The 21,743-nt window shown below is 35.4% G+C and overlaps 2 protein-coding genes across 2 annotated transcripts in view; one reads left to right on the forward strand and one right to left on the reverse strand.

The window, feature by feature from the left end:
* Positions 1 to 13,801, reverse strand: part of LOC134264685 (proline-rich protein PRCC-like) — a 96,382-nt gene extending 82,581 nt beyond the window's left edge. The window contains exons 1-2 of the mRNA XM_062746949.1: positions 13,790 to 13,801; positions 12,986 to 13,492 (exon numbers count right to left, since the gene is read on the reverse strand). Coding sequence (XP_062602933.1) covers positions 12,986 to 13,492; positions 13,790 to 13,801 — 519 coding nt within the window. The remainder of the gene's footprint in view (positions 1 to 12,985; positions 13,493 to 13,789) is intronic.
* A 1,405-nt stretch (positions 13,802 to 15,206) lies between these two features.
* On the forward strand, positions 15,207 to 18,951 carry LOC134264686 (t-SNARE domain-containing protein 1-like). Its single transcript, XM_062746952.1, has 2 exons — positions 15,207 to 15,661; positions 18,784 to 18,951. Exons 1-2 carry the CDS (start codon positions 15,236 to 15,238, stop codon positions 18,949 to 18,951), a joined length of 594 nt encoding a protein of 197 aa, XP_062602936.1. The 5' UTR covers positions 15,207 to 15,235.
* Positions 18,952 to 21,743: the final 2,792 nt, after the last annotated feature.

Below are 21,743 nucleotides of genomic sequence, written 5' to 3' on the forward strand. Positions count from 1 at the left end.
TGAATACGAAACTATGGCTCTACAGGTATAATGTAAAAAAAAATCCAATTCAATAAATGATATAATTTATATTAATTTAAAAAAATTAATTTCAGTGAAAAATCATTCAGATAGTGTTTGTTATTTTTTGTTTAACGAAAATCTTTGCAATTCGAAACTATTTCTTAATTAGCTCTGCATGACACTTTTTAAAAGGCGCAAACTTTGAAACGCGCGAGACGTTGAAAAGTGAATCGGTAGAGTGGGAGAATTATTAGCGTAGATCTAGTCATTCTTTGTCAACCTTTGAAGAAAATAACAGAATACGAAGAAGGAATGTCCAGAGGATCAATTGACTTCATAACTGCAGATATTAATGGTGAGTTACAAAAAAATGGAGGCAATCGCTGAATCTGTGAGAAATTTGTCAAGCTGTTACTGTCTATTTGTAAGAGTTCAGTATATATTGTCCTTTTTAGTGAAAATTTTGTCAAACTTTGTTCTGAGTAAGGATCCAACCAAATTACGTTACATTTAAGAATTAAAGACTGAAACATTCATCCTGTTCACCTATAACATCTTGAACATGGCGGGCAAGGGAAACAGGCTAAACTTCCGCTAGAAATGCTTTAAAATATGGCAGTGCCTATGATGCAGAATTAAATGAAACAAATATGCAAAAAAAAAAAAAACCAAACTATTAAGTCTTAATTTTTCACATTTATGAGCATTTTCAGAAAATCTTTGTTCTTGTAGGGAAAAGATAAGTAGTTCACAGATAATGTTGATGAGTTGAGATCAGAAGATTAAAAAACTCTGGCTGCCAAAAAAAAAGAATATAAAAAATCCAGGCTCTTGAAGAAAAACAAAAGAAAGGAATAAAAATATGAATCGTAATCGATCAAAGGATCCAAGTGATGAAATTCTGAAAATTCCACAGGGAAAGCCAATAAGAATTTTTTATTTGACCACCTCTGCTCAAAATCCTTGAAAGCCCTTTTAGCTGATGCCCTAATTGCTAAACACACTTTTCTGCCAGACAGTGAGACTTGGATTAAAAATCATTCCATTTTAGGCATACACTTTGAAATACGCTGAATAAGGAACCCACTCTCCTCTTGACCAAGTAAGGTTAAGGATTCTGCAAAGAATCGCGTTTGAATTGAAATTTTTCATAATTTTACTAGGAATGAACTATATAATTTATTTATTATCGTTATCACTTATCAGAGTTGTTTACTTGAACAAAGATTTTGTTACCATGATTGAAAAACAAAAATTCTTTGAAATCTTTCAAGATGCTATTAAAATATTTTCTTTTACAGTTTTTCATTTTGCATAACTTATTACATTTTTGTTTACAAAGAAGCAAGAACATTCATGAATAGTTCATGAACATTCCTAAATAACTTTTATAAATTATTCATGAATAGTTCATGAAAATGCATTGAACTTATTAATATCATTCATGAACTTTTCTTGAAAGTTCAAGAATATAATTCATGAACATTTCTTAAAAGTTCAAGAATTATTCTTGATCATTTTGCAGGTATTTAAAAAATCCAAGTTTGTTCATGAACAACACATAATTCTTGAATATTCTTGAACTTGGTTTTCATGAATAAAATCCATGAAATCATGAGTGTCCAATTTTAACTTCATGGGATCTTCATGAACAATTCATGAGCTGATTCAAGAATATAATTCATGAACTTTTCTTAAAAGTTCAAGAATTATTCTTGATCATTTCGCAGGGGTGATTACGTCAAAGTGGCTAAAACAGCGTTACATTTCATCTTTGTGATAAAAATAAAGTTGGAAAAGTCCCACTTACATTAAGGAATTTCATTGATGCACATAATTTAGTATCCATAAACAGTTGAGGAACCAATCTGACACAAACAAGCAATCTTCTGATGATTTATTGGTAAGTTACGGACAATATTCCCATCACTATTCAACTAATAGAAAATATTATATTGACGGTCAACAATGACAGTGTCTTTTGCTATTACAATTATAGCAGTTTGTCCGTATGTTTGAACTACCTGGGGACTCGATCAAGAAAGACTTCACTATGATAACTCCCACTTCGATTCTATACTAAGGATCTGTTGATTTTTTAAAAAAAAAATTCCTTCCGTATTAATTATAATCACTTATGGTATTATTACACCATCTAAATCAAACTCAAACTGCTTTCCGGTGCACCGTAACTTCATCAAACGTCATATTTTTTGTATGTTGTGTTTACCACTTTCCCATTTCGAATGCTCAGGAAACTGCCAAAAAAAAATGACTAAATGCCTTGAAATTTTTAAGAAAACTACAAAATAAATTTGGAATCGACTAAGGATAATTTTTACCCTGATCTTATCTATTTAAATCTTCTATTTCAAATAAATACCCCTGTATTCTCTTATAAAACCTTCGTTTTTTGACCGTGCGCCGTAGGACCGTACCCTGTGCACATTTAAGCATAATGAACTCTTTATTTTTGTCTATATTTTATCCAAAAATTTATGTCACACTTCAGTTTGATAAATAAAGATCTACTGAAAAGAACAAGATAGGGTTTCAATATATTATCTGCCCCTCTGAACTGGAACAAATAAAGACTTCAGTCAGGAGTTGATTTTTTATAAAAAGGAAGAAACTGAATATATATTTCTATAAAAAGATAATTATTTTTTAAGTCATCGCGAACTCGGCCAGTGACGGAAGAGAAAATCTAGGATTTATCCGGAATGTTTTATTAAGAGTTGAATTGATGATTATTGCTTAGTCTGTCATTTACAACATAAATTACCTGAGGTATAGTTTTTGTTGCACTAATGTGAATCAATCTTCGATTCAAATATATACTCTGAAAGGGGAAAATATTTAAGACACGATTTTACTTTTACTTTTTCTACAAAATCTAAGTGAAACAACAGAACAAGTTCTGGTGGTGTAATTTTCTCTTCCATTATTTTTTTTTTCACTTAAATGCTCCTAGTACAACAAATACGTTGGAATTATTGCTGATCAAACATGATCCCATTGCTCTTGTTTTGTGAGCTGGCTGACAACGCTCTATCAACGCCGTGAAAACACACTGTGATCGCCAACGGACGCTGTAGAAACGCCATGGGAGCACAATGATCGCAGTGACAACTCCGTGCTGTCGCCGTGTAATCCCAGTCGAAAAAATCACAAGACGATAAATATCATTAGAAGCGCCGTAAAAATGCGATAGAAACGCAGTGACATCTCCAAGGTCTCCGTGACATCTCCGTGAGGTCTCCGTGGAAGCGCAGTCTTCTATCACTGCGTTTGTGCCGCGATCATGTGCGTCTTCACGGCGTTCGTACGGAGCTCCCACTACGTTAATGGAGATCTCACCGCACTGCTACGGCGATCATACTACGTTTCTACTGCATTCTTATCAGACCGCGATCACACGGCGCGTACTTTGTACATGCCCAAAGTGATCGCCGTCCCCTGGCGTTCTAGGAGACCCTACGCGACCTCACAGCGTTCAGTGGAGATCTCGCCGCGTTGTCACGGCGCTGTAGGAGACTCTACTGCGATTACCTCGGCGTTTTGCATTTTTTGAGGACGCCTTGCAGTCACTGTGAGGAGGCAGCCCCGGTGTGACAGGGGTTTAATCATCATAACTGTATCAAAACATATCAGTCTAGTGTGCCAATTATTAACACAGGTAAGGTGATTGTGTGCGTTCAGCCGTAACTAATCCCCTCATTATCGTACTCAAAGTGTCAGACAGTGTAAACAAGGGCTTCACTAAGGAAGTAAGAGGTGTGAACAAGGTCACAATTATCAAAAAATACTACGATGGTCCAAATTTTTGTATCAGATAAAACGAAATTCTGATATTTTCTCATCAGATTATCAGAAGAAATTATTAATAAATATATAAGAAATGGTTTTGTGCTCTGATATTATATTGAAATAGCCGAAATATTCGTTTAACCGCTATCCGATTAAGTGGAACCACTGTATGTACTAGGATGTGAAGTTTGACACTAATTCAGGAAAACTGAGATCAAGGTGAAAGGAAAGGTCAAGATCAATATGTTGATGCAGTTGAATATCTCTCATCAATTTGTATCAACATCTGAAGTTTGATTAAAATATCTTGAATGATTTCTTTAAAACCGACTTGAACACAATAAAAGTGAGGTCAAAGTCAAATGAAAGGTCTAGATCAAGGTGAAAGGAAAGATCAAGGTCAAATGTTGATGCAGATGAATAGCTCTCATCAGTACGTATCAGCTAATGAAGTTTGATAAAAATATCTTATATGGTTTCTTAGAAACTGAGCTAAACTCTAATTTAAGACAAATGTGGACAAGGTCAGAGGAAAGGTTGAGGTTGAATTGCTTACATGAGTATGTATCAGCACATGAAGTTTGAAACTAATTTAAAGACAGTGAAGTCAAGGTCAAAGGAAAGGTCAAGGTCAAAATGTTGATGCAGTTGAATAGCTCTCATCAGTATGTATCAGCTAATGAATTTTGATAAATATATCTTAGATGGTTTCTTAAAAACTGAGCTAAAAACTAATTTAAGAAAAATGTGGTCAAGGTCAAAAGAAAGGTTGCAGTCAAAAATGTTGATGCAGTTGAATAGCTCTCTTCAGTGTGTATCAGCATATGAAGTTTGATAACACTATCTTAATTGGTATCTTTAAAACTGAGCAAAGCACTTATTTAACAAGAGGCCCAAGGGCCTTGAATTGCTCTTCTGATAAATTGTACAATCTATCACTTCTATTAGAAGCCTCCAACTCTATTAGTATCATAAGACCCAAAATGCATCAACTTACAAAGTTTGATAGTATTAAGCCAGCTAAGACTGAAGATATTAAAATATAATTATAAAATACCATAAGTAGGTCACAGTGACCTATCTTTTGATTAAAATTTTCTGAGGACTCAAGTTACATTAATTGACAAAGACTGATGATTCTAATTAAATAAGTACCTGAGACATTCAAAAGTAGGTCACCATGGTCTACTTTTTGGTCATCATTCTCTGAAAACCCAAGATGCATCAACTGCCAAAGTTTGACGATTCTAAGCCAATTAGTATTAGAGATAATTAAATATAGCCATCAAATGTCAAAAGTAGGTCACGGTGACCTACTTTTTGGTCGACATTATTCAAAAACCGAAAATGCCTAAACTGACAAAATTTAATGATTCTAAGCCAATAGGTACCTGAGACATTCAAAAGTAGGTCACCGTGACCTACTTCTTGTTGGACATTCAATGAAACCATAAGATGCCTCAACTGACAAAGTTTGATGATTCCGAGCCAATAAGTACTAGATATAATTAAATATAGCCATTAAATGTCAAAAAAAGGTCACATTGACCTACTTTTTGGTCGACATTCACCGAAAACCCAAGGTGCCTAAACTGACAAAGTTTGATGATTCTAAGCTAATACGTACCTGAGATATTCAAAAGTAGGTCACCGTGACCTACTTTTTGGTCGACATTCTCCGAAAACCCAAGAGACAAAGTTTGATGATTCTTAGCCAATAAGTGCCTGAGATACTTAAATATAGCCATAAAATGTCAAAAGTAGGTCACTGTGATCTACTTTTTGGTCGACAATCTCCGAAAACCCAAGATGCATCAACTGACAAAGTTTGATGATTTTAGGTAAATAAGTACCACAGATACTTAATAATAGCCACAAAATGTCAAAAGTAGGTCACCATGACCTACTTTTTGGTCGTCACTCTCCGAAAACCCAAGATGCATCAACTCACAAAATTTGATGATTCTAAGTCAATAAGTACCGGAGGTACTTAAATAAAGCCATAAAATGTCAAAAGTAGGTCACCATGACCTACTTTTTGGTCGTCACTCTCTGAAAACCAAATATGCATGGACTCACAAAGTTTGATGATTCTAAGCCAATAAATACCTAAGATACTTAAATATAGCCATAAAATGTCGAAAGTAGGTCATCGTGACCTACATTTTGGTCGACATTTTTCAAAGACCCAAGATGCATCTACTGACCAAGTTTGATGATCGTAGGTCTGAAGGTAATCAAAATATGCATTTTAAACAATTTGAAAACAAATGTCGGCAAAATTCAAAAAGTAGGTCACAGTGACCTACTTTTTCATGAATATGTTTTAATGACCCAAGAGGCATCAAAGTACAAGATTTGATGATTCTAAACCTCCCAATGTCTGAAATAATGGGATTTAATGTTTTTAAAAATATGTCATTAAGTTCAAAAATTAGGTCATTGTCACCTAATTTTAAGTTGACATTGTTTGAGGACCCAAGATGCATCAACTGACAAAGTTTGATGATGATAGGCTTTAAAGTGTCCAAAATAAGCCTTCAAATCAATTTCAAAACAAATCCCCGCAAAATTTAAAAAGTAGGTCATGGTGACCTACTTTTGAAATAACATGATGTGAAGATGCATCAACTTACAAGATTTGATGATCCTAATCCTTATAGTAAGCAAAATATACACGTTTTTATTAATTGTAAATTTAGGTCAACTTTGAAGTGACCTTGAGACCACAAAATATCTTGGATAGTTTCTTTGAAACTAAGCTTTAAACTGAGCTAAATGCAAAGTTGGACAGAAGGACGGAAGACGGACATGACAAACACTATATGCCCTGGCCATATGCATGGCAGGGCATAATAAAAACAAATTTGTAATCTTCAAGTACTAATGAAGCTTATTCATTCTGAAGATTTAATTTTTCTGGCCAACTGGTTCTTGAAAACAAGAGGCCCATGGACCACATCGCTCACCTGATTAACTGTGGTGATGCAGTTCTTGACCAGATTTCCCCTTTGTTATACCTATTGTGGCCCCCTACTCCCCTCCCCTGTCATGATTTTAATACTTTAGAATCTACACTACCTAAGGATGCTTCCACATAAGTTTCAGCTTTCCTGGCCCAGTGGTTTTTGAGAAGAAGATTCTTAATAAATTTTCCAAAATATTTCTATGTAAAACTTTGATTCCCTATTGCGGCCCCGCCCTACCCCTGAGGGTCATGATTTTAACAATTTAAAATCTACACTAACCAAGGATGCTTCCACATAAGTTTCAGCTTTCCTGGCCCAGTGGTTCTTGAGAAGAAGATTTTTAAAGATTTTTTAAAAAAAATATATCTATGTAAAACTTGGACTCCCTATTTAGGCCCGCCCTACCCCCGGGGGTCATGACTTTTACAATTTTAAATTTACACTACCCAAGGATGCTTCCGCATAAGTTGTAGCTTAAATTATTTTATTAAAATTTTAATCAAAGTTTAATTCATACAATTTGCATAACTAAGCCCTTCCTCCCTCTGCTTTTGTTTACATTTACCAATATTATGCAACGGGCACGCTGATTTTCATGTCCATCAGTCATTGGTCAATAGGTCAAGAATAGCTAGTCACATGCCTTCTTATCTTTCCATGGTCCCAGACAGCGTCAGTACCAAGCTATTATTGTCTTCATTAATCCATAGGATTACATCATAATCATCGATCATCCGATTTGTTTGTTTGTGTATTTATTTTCAGTGTACTTAAATTGTGTTTTTGACCATGTTATTCTGGGAAAAACACTTCATTAATTAGTGAAATTGTGATAATAAAATCAATGTATCTCAAAACAACAATGGCGACCAGGAGAAGTGCTGAAAGACAAAGAACCTTCTGTGATTCTCTTGACATGACAAATTATTTAAATTGGTCCGCTGTTGTTCTTCGTGAAAACTGTTAGAGGCTAATATAAGCGCTTCTTCCAATTTTCCTATCTCTGTGTTGCTGAAATTGTACGTGGACAATGTGTTTAGAAAAAATATTGACGCTTCAAACAGTCAAAATGAAAGCAGGGCCATCGATTTGAATTCTGTGGATTATTCTAACCACACAAATAGTTTTTCCAGACAATCTTTGAATCTCCAAAGTTTGTCTGCTGTATCCGTAGCTAGTACAACATCCTTTCCAAGTACGACTTATCCAAGCTCAACTACTTCCGGCGGAAACCAAAGGTGGCAGAGGATAGTTTGGGATTAAGTACCGTCCAAAAAAAGAGAAACCTGACGTTTGAATGCATATTATAGGTAATTTTATAGCTAGAATATTGTATGGGTGCATTGGAGGGAATTGGTGGCCTTGTATATTTTATTGAAATATGACACTTTAGTGTCACTACTACTGTATATGAGATATGGACTAGAAATACAAAACTAAGCTCAAAAATCACTCTTCTGGTATTTCACCAGAAAAGCGGGGTGGATTCATAGGATGAATTGTAGCTTGAAAACGAGGTGGTTGAGCCATTATCTCTTCCTGTTCAGTGGTATGTACAAATGTTCTGCAATTTGTGTGGTAGCTTAGGTCATGAGCACGGGCCTGGAAGCAGTTGCGGCTGTGGAGAAATAGTGAAATTAGGCTTGATTTACATGAAATTTTGAGATTGTCCCTGAGCCATCAGTTTAGGGCTCATTGTGTAAGTTGTACATGTTTTATTCCTAAAAACTTCAAATTCTTCAAGGGACTTCATCATACTATTATTACATGTAGAGGAAATTTAAAATTTTTCAATGCACATTTTAAAAGCAGCTCAATATTAAGTAAGGCGTCAGTCAAACTTTTTGATTGCAAAAAAAACTATCCTCTGCCACCAAAGCTTAGCTGCCTCGAGTTCCCCAGGAGTTATCGAGTCTCTTGTGCACACAGTCCAAAGCCTCCAGACGATGGTTTCGAGTCTAACTTCCCTTATTACAACGAAAGACACCAACACTAGCAGCTCGCCATCATTTAACTTGCAGCAGTTCTACCAAACGGCAAACGAAAACACCCAGAGCCCGAGGAAATTCGGCACGAACCCGGAGGATTTGCCACAAATGGAATTGATTTCCAATTCCATTCGGAAAAACATAATCGAGGGTAAGGATGTTAATCTTGCTTCATTGCTTATCCCTTATTATGAAATTACTACCTCAGAAAAAGAGAAACCAGATCACTATAGAAGAGATTGTCATTGATTCTTTATAAGCGAGACAAAATATTGTGGTCGTCGCTCTATATAAAAGGTGCCTTACTATTGCTGAATAAAAAGTGATTTACAGTTCCGACTTAAAAGGTGCCTTACTACTGCATTCGGAAAATATAAACGATGCATGTGCCAGGCATTCCCTAATCGCAGAGAAGAACTTGTTCAATATGAAGTATCAATATCATCGACATATACAATGTTTACGGAGAAAGATTTTATGAGTACCACAAGCTATTTTCTCTGTGAAGTGCCAATGCCTTGGCCGTTCACAAGATTAAAGTTGACTGGTCTGTGAGAGACAGAGATCTCATTCAGCTCATAGCATCTGAATCCAGATCCTGCTCTATCTGCTCAGAAGTTTCTCATGATACCAGGTTTTGTCCTCAATCACAGAACAATTCATCAGCGACTTCTCATCAATCCTCAAATAGTAATACAGATAAGCATGGCAGAAAGAGGCTGTTACATGATGGACAGGAAATCTGTAACAATTTCAATTCTACTAGGAAATGCGGAAGAAGCAACTGTCCTTTCCTTCACATTTGCAGCCTATGCAAGAGCAAGGATCATTCATCGCTTACTTGTACTTCAAAATCAACCAAATCCAAGAATACATCTTCCTCTGCTACCGATCCCAAATGACTATCTGTTCCAGGATCTCCTTGCTCAACAATTAACATTCAACAGTTGAAACTTGAACTTGAAAATCATGAAAATCCTAACTTTGTTGCTTACCTTTTAGAGGGTTTTACTAGCGGGTTTGACACTAAAGTGCAGAAAACAGACTTGAAAACACGAGAATGCAAAAACTTGAGGTTAGCTTTACAGAACATGGATATTGTTGATGAGTTTCTGTCAAAGGAAATTGAAAAAGGTTTTCTTTCAGGACCTTATGAGGAACCTCCTTTTGAAAACTACAGAGTGTCTCCTCTCGGAATTGACAAACATAAGTATTCTAAAAAGAAAAGGCTAATCGTGGATCTTTCTGCACCTCACAACAATGAAACTCACCGAAGTATAAATGAACTCATTGATAAAAATCAATGCTCTCTTTCTTATGTGAGTATTGATGATGCCATCAAAATTATTGTGCAAAATGGTCAAGGCTCTCTGATGTGCAAGACTGATATTTCAGATGCCTTTAAACTTATTCCCATACTACCTTCTCAGTACCATTTATATTGTGTGAAGTGGAGAAATTTATACTATCACTGCACTCGTTTATCCTTTGGATGTAGATCTAGTCCAAAGATCTTTGATCAGTTTTCCCAAGCAATTTGCTGGATAGCACAAAACAATTACAAAATCGAATCTATACTGCATTTGCTGGATGACTTCCTAACCATAGAAAGACCAGATTTTGATGCGGATCGATCCATGGCCCTCCTGACAATGATCTTTAAGAAGCTGAATATTCCAATTGCTCTACACAAGACCATGAGCCTAGATACTGTTATGGAATACCTTGAAATAATTTTCGATTCTTCTAAAATGCAAGCACGACTTCCTCCAGACAAAGTTCTTAGAATACGAGAAATGTTAGAAACTTTTAGCGTGAAGAAAAGCTGTATAAAATGTGAATTGTTGCAACTTTTGGGACATTTGAACTTTGCTTCTCGCGTAATCGAACCAGACGATCATTTGTTTCTTATTTGTTGAGCCTAGCATCTTCTGTGCGTGAGCTTCATCATTACATTCATCTGACCTCAGAGTGCAGAGAAGACATCAGAATGTGGAAATTGTTCTTAGATCAGTGGAATGGCTTTTTTCTATGATATCGCAAGAACTCCAGCTAATATTATGCATTTGTATACAGATGCATCATCTACCCTTGGATTCGGGGGATATTTCAAAGGTCACTGGTTCAGTGACAAATGGCCAGATGATTTACCAAGTGAACAACACAAGGACATATCTATGGTACTCCGTGAACTGTACCCTATCATTGAAGTTTCCATTCTCTGGGGACATCGTTGGTCTACCAAAAGAATACTTTTTTATTGTGACAACTTAGCTACTGTGAATATTATACAAAAGGGGTGATCTAAAGTTCTTTCTATTATGAAACTAATGAGACAGTCAACCTGGTGTTCACCTAAATACAATTTCTGCATTTATTCTGAATTCCTTCCAGGTAAAACTAATGTAATCGCAGATGCTTTATCTCGATTTCACAAGTTCAGAAGCCTAGCTCCTCAAGCAGACAGACACCGTCATCCCTGCCCATCCCTGCAGGACGTCCTTTGGAAACCTCTCACAGAATAGAAGCATTGATGGAAGACTCCATATCCGTTTCAACTAAAGCTACATATAACTCCGGATATCAAGCCTTCTTAAAATTTAGCTGTATGAACAACATGTGTCAAAGTATGTCAGAATCTACTTTAATGGAATTTGTCACCTGTTACGATTCCACGAACCTGTCTTACCAAACAATAAAGCTTTACCTCTGCAGGATTCGACACCATCTCATTCTGCTCGGTATACCTAACCCCTTTACCGATTTGGCAGGCAATTTACCTAGATTGCACATGCTACTTAGCAGTATAAAAAGACAAAGTCCATCCTACCATCCAAGCCCACAACCTATTACTTACAATGTATTACAAGACATGCAGCGTGCTTCAAAAAGGTGTGAACTCAAAATACATGGATACGTTAATGACAACAGTGTGTATAGTGGCTTTTTTCAGTTTCCTCAGATGTGCGGAATTTACATGCAAAGCAGCCTTCGACCCTCACGTTAATCTGTGCGTAAGCAACCTACAATTCTACGATGACCACGTCGTTCTCTTCTTTAAACAATCCAAGAATTACATGTTCCGAAAAGGATTAGGGATCAAGTTGTTTAAAAATAATTCTGTATTATGTCCATTTCAACAACTAAAGAACTACTTATCTACAAGAAATGCCATTTTTGATCCCAAAATGCACTTCCCCCTCTTCATCATGGAAAATAGAAGTGCCCTTAGTCGGTGTAATTTTTTGACTATGTTAAGGGATCTACTGAAGCGTTCAAACCATGGTGACAGCTACATCACTGGACATTCTTTCCGAATTGGTGCTGCTACATCTGCAGCAGAAGCCCCCATCGAAGACCACCTTATCAAATCACTAGGAAGGTGGACCTCCGATTCATATACGAGATATATCAAAACCCCAGACTCAGCCATTAAACACGCGCAACAGTCCATCCTCATCACCAGTTGACTTTTGCGAGAGATTCTGAAAGCACTGTTCAACAGTCTGATGACTCGGGCACCATTGTGAATGTGTACATAGTGTTTAATTGATTTCTCAATATTTTTAAACTTATTGTTTCCTGATTACAGATTAATTTTCATGCTCTCTTTCGAATTTATGTATCGTTTATAACTTGCTTTGTATTTCTTGTGTCGCTATCATGTTGTTATATTTTTCTTGTATAAAACAGCTTACTATGTCGCAATCCCCCTTCACCCAAGGATGCTTTGTATTAAGTTTGGTTAAAATTGGCCCATTGGTTCTTGAGAAGTCGAAAATGTGAAAAATTTACAGACAGACAGATGGACGGACGGACAGCTAGACAGATGGAGGACGGACAAAATGTGATCAGAGAAGCTCACTTGAGCCTTCAGCTCAGGTGAGCTAAAAAGATTTTTAAAGAATTTTTCCTACATTCTTAGTTTATCAATGTCAAACTGTTATCCTCTATTGTGGCCCCATCCTACCACTGGAGGCCATGATTCAAATAATTTAGCATTTTCTTCTCTCTTTCACCTGTTTAGTGCTTCTTGAAAAGAAGTTTTTAAATGACCCCACTTTATTATTGCCCTTGGCCCTTCATTTGATTAATATAAAATCTCCTTCACCTTAAAAAGTGAAAATATTTCTATGCATGATGCAAACATGGGCTTAATCAGAGAGCAATAGTCCAATTTGACTGATAAAGTTACAAAGTTTTCAGTGAACTCACCTCGAACTGTTTTGTAGTAGGAGTGTCTATAGAAGTTGATCCAGAAAAAGGAGAATGAAACCCATCTTGGGCAGATTCTTTGAACATCATGGGAGCATTTTGGAAATCAGCAGTCTCGCTGAACAATGAAGGTTCTCCAGTGTTTAATGTCATATTAACTGCAGGACATGTGGTCCTAGAAATAAAGCTCTGACTTTGATTATCATTAGCTGAAACTGGAGGAGGAAGGGACATTTTCTTCATTAAAAATCCAGACACAAAGGGTTTTTTAATGTCCTCGGAACTCAGAGAAAAAAAACTGGAAGGTTGGTCCTCCCCCTCACTATCACTGTCATGTTTTTCTGGTTTGGGGGGACCAACAGCCTCCTTTGGGTGCGAGCTCGACATTACATTGAAAGCTTGTGGAGCTGGCTTCTTTGTTAGTGTATGAGGAATTAAGGCTCTGTTCTTCTCTTTGATGGTGGCATGAATTGGCAGAGGAAGTACAGCAAATAATCCACTTTTACCCTTGAAATAAGAATAAATCTGTGGTATACTTTCATATAAACATTTATAATCACATGTCCTTTTTTCACTTTTTCGATAGAATTTGAAAAACAAGATGCCCATGGGCCACATCGCTCACCTGAGAACATGAGCTAGTTAAAAATCACAAATCAGCTTAGTATTGAAAAACTTACTTGTTGGGGGAGGGGGATTTGAATATTCTATTACTTGAGAATGTCACTATATCAATAAAGCATACTTGTATAATTTTGCCATACTTGAAAAGAAGATTTTTAAAAGACTTTTCCAACATTTTACTCGATCTCCCATTGCAACCCCTGGCTAACACCCCTCCAACCCCACCCCCAGATATTATTTGAATAAATTTAAATCTTCATTACTTGCAGATGCTTACATGTGAATTTGACTAAACAAAACTTTTTTGTTCTGGAGAAGATTTTTTCCTATATATTCTATGTTTATTATATATGCAAAACTTTCCTCATTGTGGCCACACCCTAACCCCCGGGGGTCATGATTTGAACAAACTTGTATCTACACTACCTGAGGATGCTTCCACATGAGTTTGATCTTTCCTGGCCCAATGGTTCTGGAGAAGATTTTTAAAAGATTTTCCCTATATATGAGGGTTGTCCCAGAAAAACTCGAACATTTTTAATATCTTTTGTTTCACTAGGACTATAAAGTTAAAAACTGGCATACATCATGATCTACACTACCTACAAATGCCACATGAGTTTCATCTTTCCTGGCCCAATGGTTCTGGAGAAGATTTTTAAAAGATTCCATTAATTTTTCATTAAGTCATAATTATCTCCCCTTGGAAGAGGGCTTGGCCCTTCATTTGAACAAACTTGAATCCCCTTCACCCAAGGATACTTTGTGGCAAGTTTGGTTAATATTGGCCAAGGGGTTCTTGAGAAGAAGTCGAAAATGTGAAAAGTTTAGATGGACGGACAGACGGACTACAGACAAAATGTGATCAGAAAAGCTCACTTGAGCTTTCAGCTCAGGTGAGCTAAAAATGAGATAAAGTTTAACTTTTGTCTTGAAATTTATCAAACACAAATTGAAGAACTTTTAAATATTGCTGTTCAGGGACCTTATTCACAAAGCCTCCGTAATTTCCGCAGTCGCGGCGAGTTTACCGAAGGATTGCGGAAAGTTTACGGAAAGATTACGGATGGTTTACGGCGTATTCACGAAGCTCCCGTAAACTTTGCGAAATTTACGGAAAGTTTCCGCAAGTGAAACACGCTGAACGGGCACCTGCATTGAACAGAATATAGAGTTATGAACACATTAAAATTTGAATAGTATAAGCGTGTTTTGTTTATTTTTTTAATCAAATGTCTTGCATTCTCTAAATAAAAAAAAATGTGAAGTGAGAACAGAATAGAATCAAAAATTAAATGAGTATAAATAACTTTCTAAGAAAAGAAATGGAAAAAGACAGTATTTTTTCAAGTATATAAATATTTTAATATAAAAAAATTATAAAGGTTTCTAAAGATTAGTTTTAACTATCATAATCAAGATATTTCTTATTCAATGCGTTCATGAAGCTCGTTAGTAGGTACATTAAAATTTGTCATTGTATTCTTTATTAGTACAAGTTTGACTCAGTTAAACAATTAAATTTCAAAATATCATAATAGTATAAACATGCATAGATCCACATGACCTTACATGTATATTGTAACTTATCTCCGATTCTTACTTCTGCGATTGTGACGTCATTTCATGAAAATGCACGTCACTAAATCAGAAAGTCTGAAGATGGAAGAGAAAAAGAAGAAACCCCGATTTTCGGAAAAAGAAATTGACATTCTAGTGCAAGGGGTAAAGGAACGATCAGAAATAATTAACTCAAAATTTAGTGATGTCGTTAATAATGCAAAAAAGAAGCAATCGTGGATAGAGATTATGGAAGCGGTGAATGCAGTTTCCTTCTCAAGAAGAACAATTGACGAATTGAAGAAGAAATGGGATGATCTTAAAAGGGGGACCAAAAAGAGGGCCTCTGCCGTGCAGAGAGAACGTACGAAAACGGGAGGTGGTAAACTCAAAATAGTGCCCCTAAGTTCAATGGAGAAAGAGGTGGTGTCGGTTATGGGCGAAGAGAGGATCTTTGGGTTTAGCGCGGCAGTAGACACCATGAATCCTCAAGTAAGTAGTTTCTTCAAGTTAAATTCATTAACAAGAAAAGAAGAGTATAAGCTTGTTTCTACTTCCCCGGACAATATAATCGTCATGATCAACTAGAAAACTGACCAGTCAGCAAGGGCCCCGCCTTGGGGTAGAATTAAAAGGGTGCAGCTTACGGAATGATTAAAAAATGTACGAAGAATAAGCAACAGCAACTGTATTCTTAAAATTTTAAGATAATTCCTGAATATTTAAAAACCTGAAAATAATATCCTTGTATTTACATTAGGCAGTAAAGAACAACTTAACATTGAATGTATATTTAAACAATTATGAAGCTTGTGTTATATAGAATGCCAGCCTTTAATGAATGCAAATATCATGAAGGCTTGACCTTAACTTCAAACAAACAGCAGTTGCAGACAAAGGTTTTCATTAATCTTAAAGATAAAGAAAAGCCTACTAAATTTTCTGCAGCAGGCTAGATAATTAATCCCAAAGGATTAATTGTATCTCTCTCATCATTTTCTTCTAAAGTTACAATAAGAACTTTTTCAGTATTAATGATAGAATGGGGTTTTTATACAACTACCTTAAAAATTAATTAACATAAAGTGAAAAAAAGTAAATCAAAAAATCTTTTTTAATCTATTTCTTGTTTTTAGCATTCAATGAAATCATAACTATTAAACAAAAATAAATTACAAAAATTTATATTTAAATCCACATTTCTGAGTGTTCATAGCATTCCAAATTGACTTAACTTCAAAACAAACTTCATTTGCAGATAGAGGTGGTAATTCATCTCAATGTGACAGATAAAGATAATGCTCTGGATTTTCTTCAGGAGGAAAGCTAATTAATCCCAAGGGACTCATAGCCAGCATTCAGTTTACAATGGGAACATCTTCAGCAGTTATCTCTCTTTGCCAATGCATTCTTATATAAAGTTAAGGAATCTACCCCACCACCCCAGCTCCAAACCAGGGGACATAGAGAACCAAACTTAGCATCAAAATATGTATTTCTGCCTACTGAACTACCATACCAAATTTGTACTTGATTGGGCAACCATAAAAAAAGTTGCCCATTCATTCTTATGCATAGTTAAGGAATCTACCCCACCACCCCAGCTCCAAACCAGAAAACATAGAGAACCAAACTTAGCATCAAAATATGTATTTCTGCCTACTGAACTACCATACCAAATTTGAACTTGATTGGGCAACCATAAAAAAAGTTATTAGAAAAAAACAGAAAATTTGTGGACGGAAGAGTGACAGACGGACAGACAGAGTGATTACTATAGGGCACCCGCAAATCCTTGCGGGGCCCTAATAAAAACAAGAGGCCCATGGGCCACATCGCTCACCTGAGCACCAAGGGTAGGACTAGTATAAAATGGCTTTTTATTGTAAAGTTTAAATCCAAAAGTAGTCCCATGACCAATCTTGGATTTGCTATTTTTTAGAAAATGATTGAGAAGAAGATTTTTAAAGAATTTTCCTATATATTTCTATGTAAAAATTTGGTTGGCCATTTTGGCCCCGCCCTACCCCCGGGGGTCATGATTTGAACAAAATTGAATCTACACTACCTGAACATGCTTCCATATAAATATGATGAATAATGGCTTTGTCCTTCTTGAGAAGAAGATTTTTAAAGAATTTTCCTATATATCTCTATGTAAAACCTTGGTCGGCCATTTTGGCCCCGCCCTACCCCCGGGGGTCATGATTTGAACAAACTTGAATCTACACTACCTGAGCATGCTTCCATATAAATATGATGAATTATGGCTTTGTCATTCTTCAGAAGAAGATTTTTAAAGAATTTTCCTATATATTTCTATGTAAAACATTGGTCGGCCATTTTGGCCCCGCCCTACCCCCGGGGATCATGATTTGAACAAACTTGAATCTACACTACCTGAGCATGTTTCCATATAAATATGATGAATTATGGCTTTGTCATTCTTCAGAAGAAGATTTTTAAAGAATTTTCCTATATATTTCTATGTAAAACTTTGGTCGGCCATTTTGGCCCCGCCCTACCCCTGGGGGTCATGATTTGAACAAACTTGAATCTACACTACCTGAGCATGCTTCCATATATATATGATGAATTATGGCTTTGTCATTCTTGAGAAGAAGATTTTTAAAGAATTTTCCTATATATTTCTATGTAAAACTTTGGTCGGCCATTTTGGCCCCGCCCTACCCCCAGGGGTCATGATTTGAACAAACTTGAATCTACACTACATGAGCATGCTCCCATATAAATATGATGAATTATGGCTTTGTCCTTCTTGAGAAGAAGATTTTTAAAGAATTTTCCTATATATTTCTATGTAAAACTTTGGTCAGCCATGTTGGCCCCGCCCTTACCCGGGGGGTCATGATTTGAACAAACTTGAATCTACACTACATGAGCATGCTCCCATATAAATATGATGAATTATGGCTTTGTCATTCTTGAGAAGAAGATTTTTAAAGAATTTTCCTATATATTTCTATGTAAAACTTTGGTCGGCCATTTTGGCCCCGCCCTACCCCCGGGGGTCATGATTTGAACAAACTTGAATCTACACTACCTGAGGATCTTTCCCCATAAGTTTCATCTTTCCTAGCAAAGTGGTTCTTGAGAAGAAGATTTTTAAAATATACCACTAAATTTTCATTAATTCCCAATTATCTCCCCTTGAATAAGGGTGTGGCCCTTCATTTGAACAAACTTGAATCCCCTTCACCCAAGGATACTTTGTGGCAAGATTGGTTGAAATTGGCCCAGCGGTTCTTGAGAAGAAGTCGAAAATGTGAAAAGTTTACATACAGACAGACGGACAGACGGACAGACAGACAGACAGACGGACGCCGGACAAAATGTGATCAGAAAAGCTCACTTGAGCCTTCGGCTCAGGTGAGCTAAAAAACTATTACAAATTTGTTAGTGTGTTCGGATAATAGGCACCTAAATAAAAAATTATCATATTGATAATAATAATGAAAAAGGAAAACATAATACATAATATAATTTATAGATTTATTATTTTTTCATACACCCATTCTTTTAAAATTTATATCTATGAAAGGTAAAAGTCTTAATATATAACATTCAAGAAAAAGTATTTCCCAAATATATAGACTCCAGCCAAGCCATCGTCTGCTGATATTCCGGTGTCATCTGATGTTCCGGAAGCTGTCCAAGATCACCCATTCAGCAACAGTAGTGTTCAAATTACAGACGACAACTTGGAGAAGAAACGGAAAATAGCAAGACCCTACAGTCAAAAAGAAAGTGATGAAAGGTGATGAAAGATGAGATGTCTTAAGAGTATTTCTAATACAGTTGAAAATTTATCCCTACATGACAATTGTTATTCTATAAACCAACTTTATCCCGGGAACATTAATGAAAATCGCTAACCATTTATTTTGATTTGTATTTTTAGAAAACAAGAAATTCACGAATATATTTTTATATTCAAGATTAATTTAATTTTCGTTCTTTTTAGTATACATACAAGAAGTCATAAAAACGGATCCCATATAATTTATCTTAGGGTGGGAGTAATTTATTCCTATAAAATTTTCCTCCGCATTTCATCCACTTCAGTCCAAACCTGATTTCCCGATAAATTTCTGGCTCCGCCTCCTTCGAATATTAATGAAACATACTAAAAATACAATTCGGGCAAGTGCATTACTCCGGACGTATTACCAAGAAAATGGGCATTTTTAATTTACATTAACAAAAATTTAGCGCAGTTTTTCATTTTAAAAAATTTGCAGTTAAAGACCGCGGAACATTAACTGTCAAGATTGGAAATATACAGCTTACGTCATTTCTATCTGCTACAATCAAAACATTCAGTGATAGACAATGAAATGTGCAAGTACAATTCGACGCGGACGTGGGGAAAACATCGGAGTGAAACTGCAGATTGAAATTCATTCTCAATCCACCTCAGCCAGGCTAGAAGGCACATTACTGATTGACCCAAAAGACAAATAATTATGTTCCCCAAACGGAGTTTGGGAACAAATTGTTTTTACTCTGTTTCTTATTATTAAGTCTTCCGTTCACAACAGAAGACTTATAGTGTTTGTATTGTTTCTTTTTAAGGTCTTCCGTGAAGACGGAAGACCTTATAGTGATTGTATTGTTTCTTATTATTATTATTATTAGGGCTTTTCGACTTTTGTCGAAAAGACCTATTGTTTTCGTCTTTTTTATTATTCTTTTTCTGAACACTTTTCTGTCACAGATTCAAGAAGATCCTTTTAAAATATTTATTTTATTTTATAACCATCTTAAAGATCATGCAAAAGTCTTCCGAATGTAAGATTTTGGTTTTCTGGATACGTCATTTCCGGTTTCTAGAAAAGAAAAACAAAAATTCTTTAAAACGCCTAAATCTTTCTTTTTTTTATATGCCTAAGCTCCGAAACAGAAAAATACAAGTTTTGAACTTCAAGATCAAGTAAAAAAAATTGCATAGGCGTTTTTGACCACAAAGATTTTTTGAGATATAAGACTTCAAACATTGCAGAAGGGGGGTGATTTTTTTCAAAAATCACAATAACGTTGCAAAAATTATTTTGAGCATAGAAATATGTTTGAACTATTTAGTAGAGCATATTCTGAAAGTTTCACATCAATCAGAGCAGAACTTCCGGTTTTATGGTCTTTGAAAATTGTCTATGGGAGTTCTATGTTTAATTTGAAATCACGCATGGCACGTTTTCTCTTAAAGTAATGAAAATTTTCTCGTGAAATTTTAAGTTTACAATGACGTTGATACTGTTCCTACCTGAAAATACTCTGAAAATGAAAATCGAGAAAATAAGGATTTTAAGGGGCCAAGATTGAAAACAGACCTTTGCCTGTAACTTTTTTATTTCTCAATAAATTTTTAAACAGTTTTCAGATTTGAGTTAAGCACAAAAAGGACAATTTAAAAAATATGGTCCGTGGGGTCACTTTTTGACCCCTTATAGGAGTTTTAAAGACCTGAAATATTGCATTTTTAAGTCTTTTGAAAAAGAATGATGTAAGAGTTATCTCTCTTTGTCAACCTGTTTGGAGTCTAATATGGTCTCTACGTTTCAATTTTGATATGCATATAAAGAGTATTTCCGGTTTTATGCGTCCCTTAAAATTGCCTATGGAGATTTCTATGTTAAATTTGAAATCATCCTTTTCTAGTATCTCAAAAGGGAAGCAAGGACTTCTTTAAAGAAATCACATGAATAATAAATCTGGCACTGTCTTTATGCTGTAATGTCAGGAAATCAAACTCTCCCAAAAAAGAAGGGATTTTAGGGGTCAGTATAGAAAACAGCATTTTGACTGTAACTTTTTTATTTACTCACAAATCTTCAAACTTATTTCGGTTTTGAGTTAAGCATAAGAAAGGCAATTTAAAAATTATGGGCCGTGTGGTTACTTTTTGATCCCTTATAGAACTTTTATAGACCTCAATTTTCGTTTTTTAAAACAATTTCAAAAATAATTGTGCAAAGGTTTTCTCCCTTTGTCCACATTTTAAGGATCTAATATTTTCTCTATGTTTTAATTTTGGTATGCATATAAGGAGTACTTCCGGTTTTATGAGTCTTTTAAAATTGTCTATGGAGATTTCAATGTTAAATTTGAAATCACGTTTGTTCCATTAATTTAAAAGGGAAACAAGCAATTCTTGTGATATTTCACATGAATAATGACTCTAGTATTGTTTCCAAGTGGTTAGATCATGGAAATAAAATCCCTTAAATAAAAGGGATTCTAAGGGTCGGTATAGAAAACAGCCTTATTTATATAATTTTTTTATTTCTCAACCAATTTTCAAGTTATTTTTGGTTCTGTAGCAAGCATATAGAGTACGATTTCAAAATTATAATCCGTGGGGTTACTTTGTGACCCCTTATAGGAGTTTGATAAATTGAAAAACAGCACTTTTTCGAATGTTTTAAACATTCATCAAAGATTTATGTCTCTTTGTGTAGAAGCTAATGGACATAGAGACTCGTTATGTTTCCATTTCAGTATTGATCTTAAAACAACTTTTGTGAAATTGAACCTTATTAGTTTTAAATTATGT

The sequence above is a fragment of the Saccostrea cucullata genome, unplaced genomic scaffold (genome assembly GCF_032062105.1).
Source record: "Saccostrea cucullata isolate Sc308-1 unplaced genomic scaffold, CSIRO_AGI_Scuc_v1 ctg2191, whole genome shotgun sequence".
Taxonomy (NCBI): domain Eukaryota; kingdom Metazoa; phylum Mollusca; class Bivalvia; order Ostreida; family Ostreidae; genus Saccostrea; species Saccostrea cuccullata.

What these genes read in the sequence shown, in the direction of transcription:
- LOC134264686 (XM_062746952.1), top strand. Translation starts at nt 15,236, where the DNA reads ATGAAAATGCACGTCACTAAATCAGAAAGTCTGAAGATGGAAGAGAAA. An exon ending in TAGACACCATGAATCCTCAA is followed by an intron (nt 15,662 to 18,783) that starts GTAAGTAGTTTC and finishes CCAAATATATAG; the next exon opens with ACTCCAGCCAAGCCATCGTC.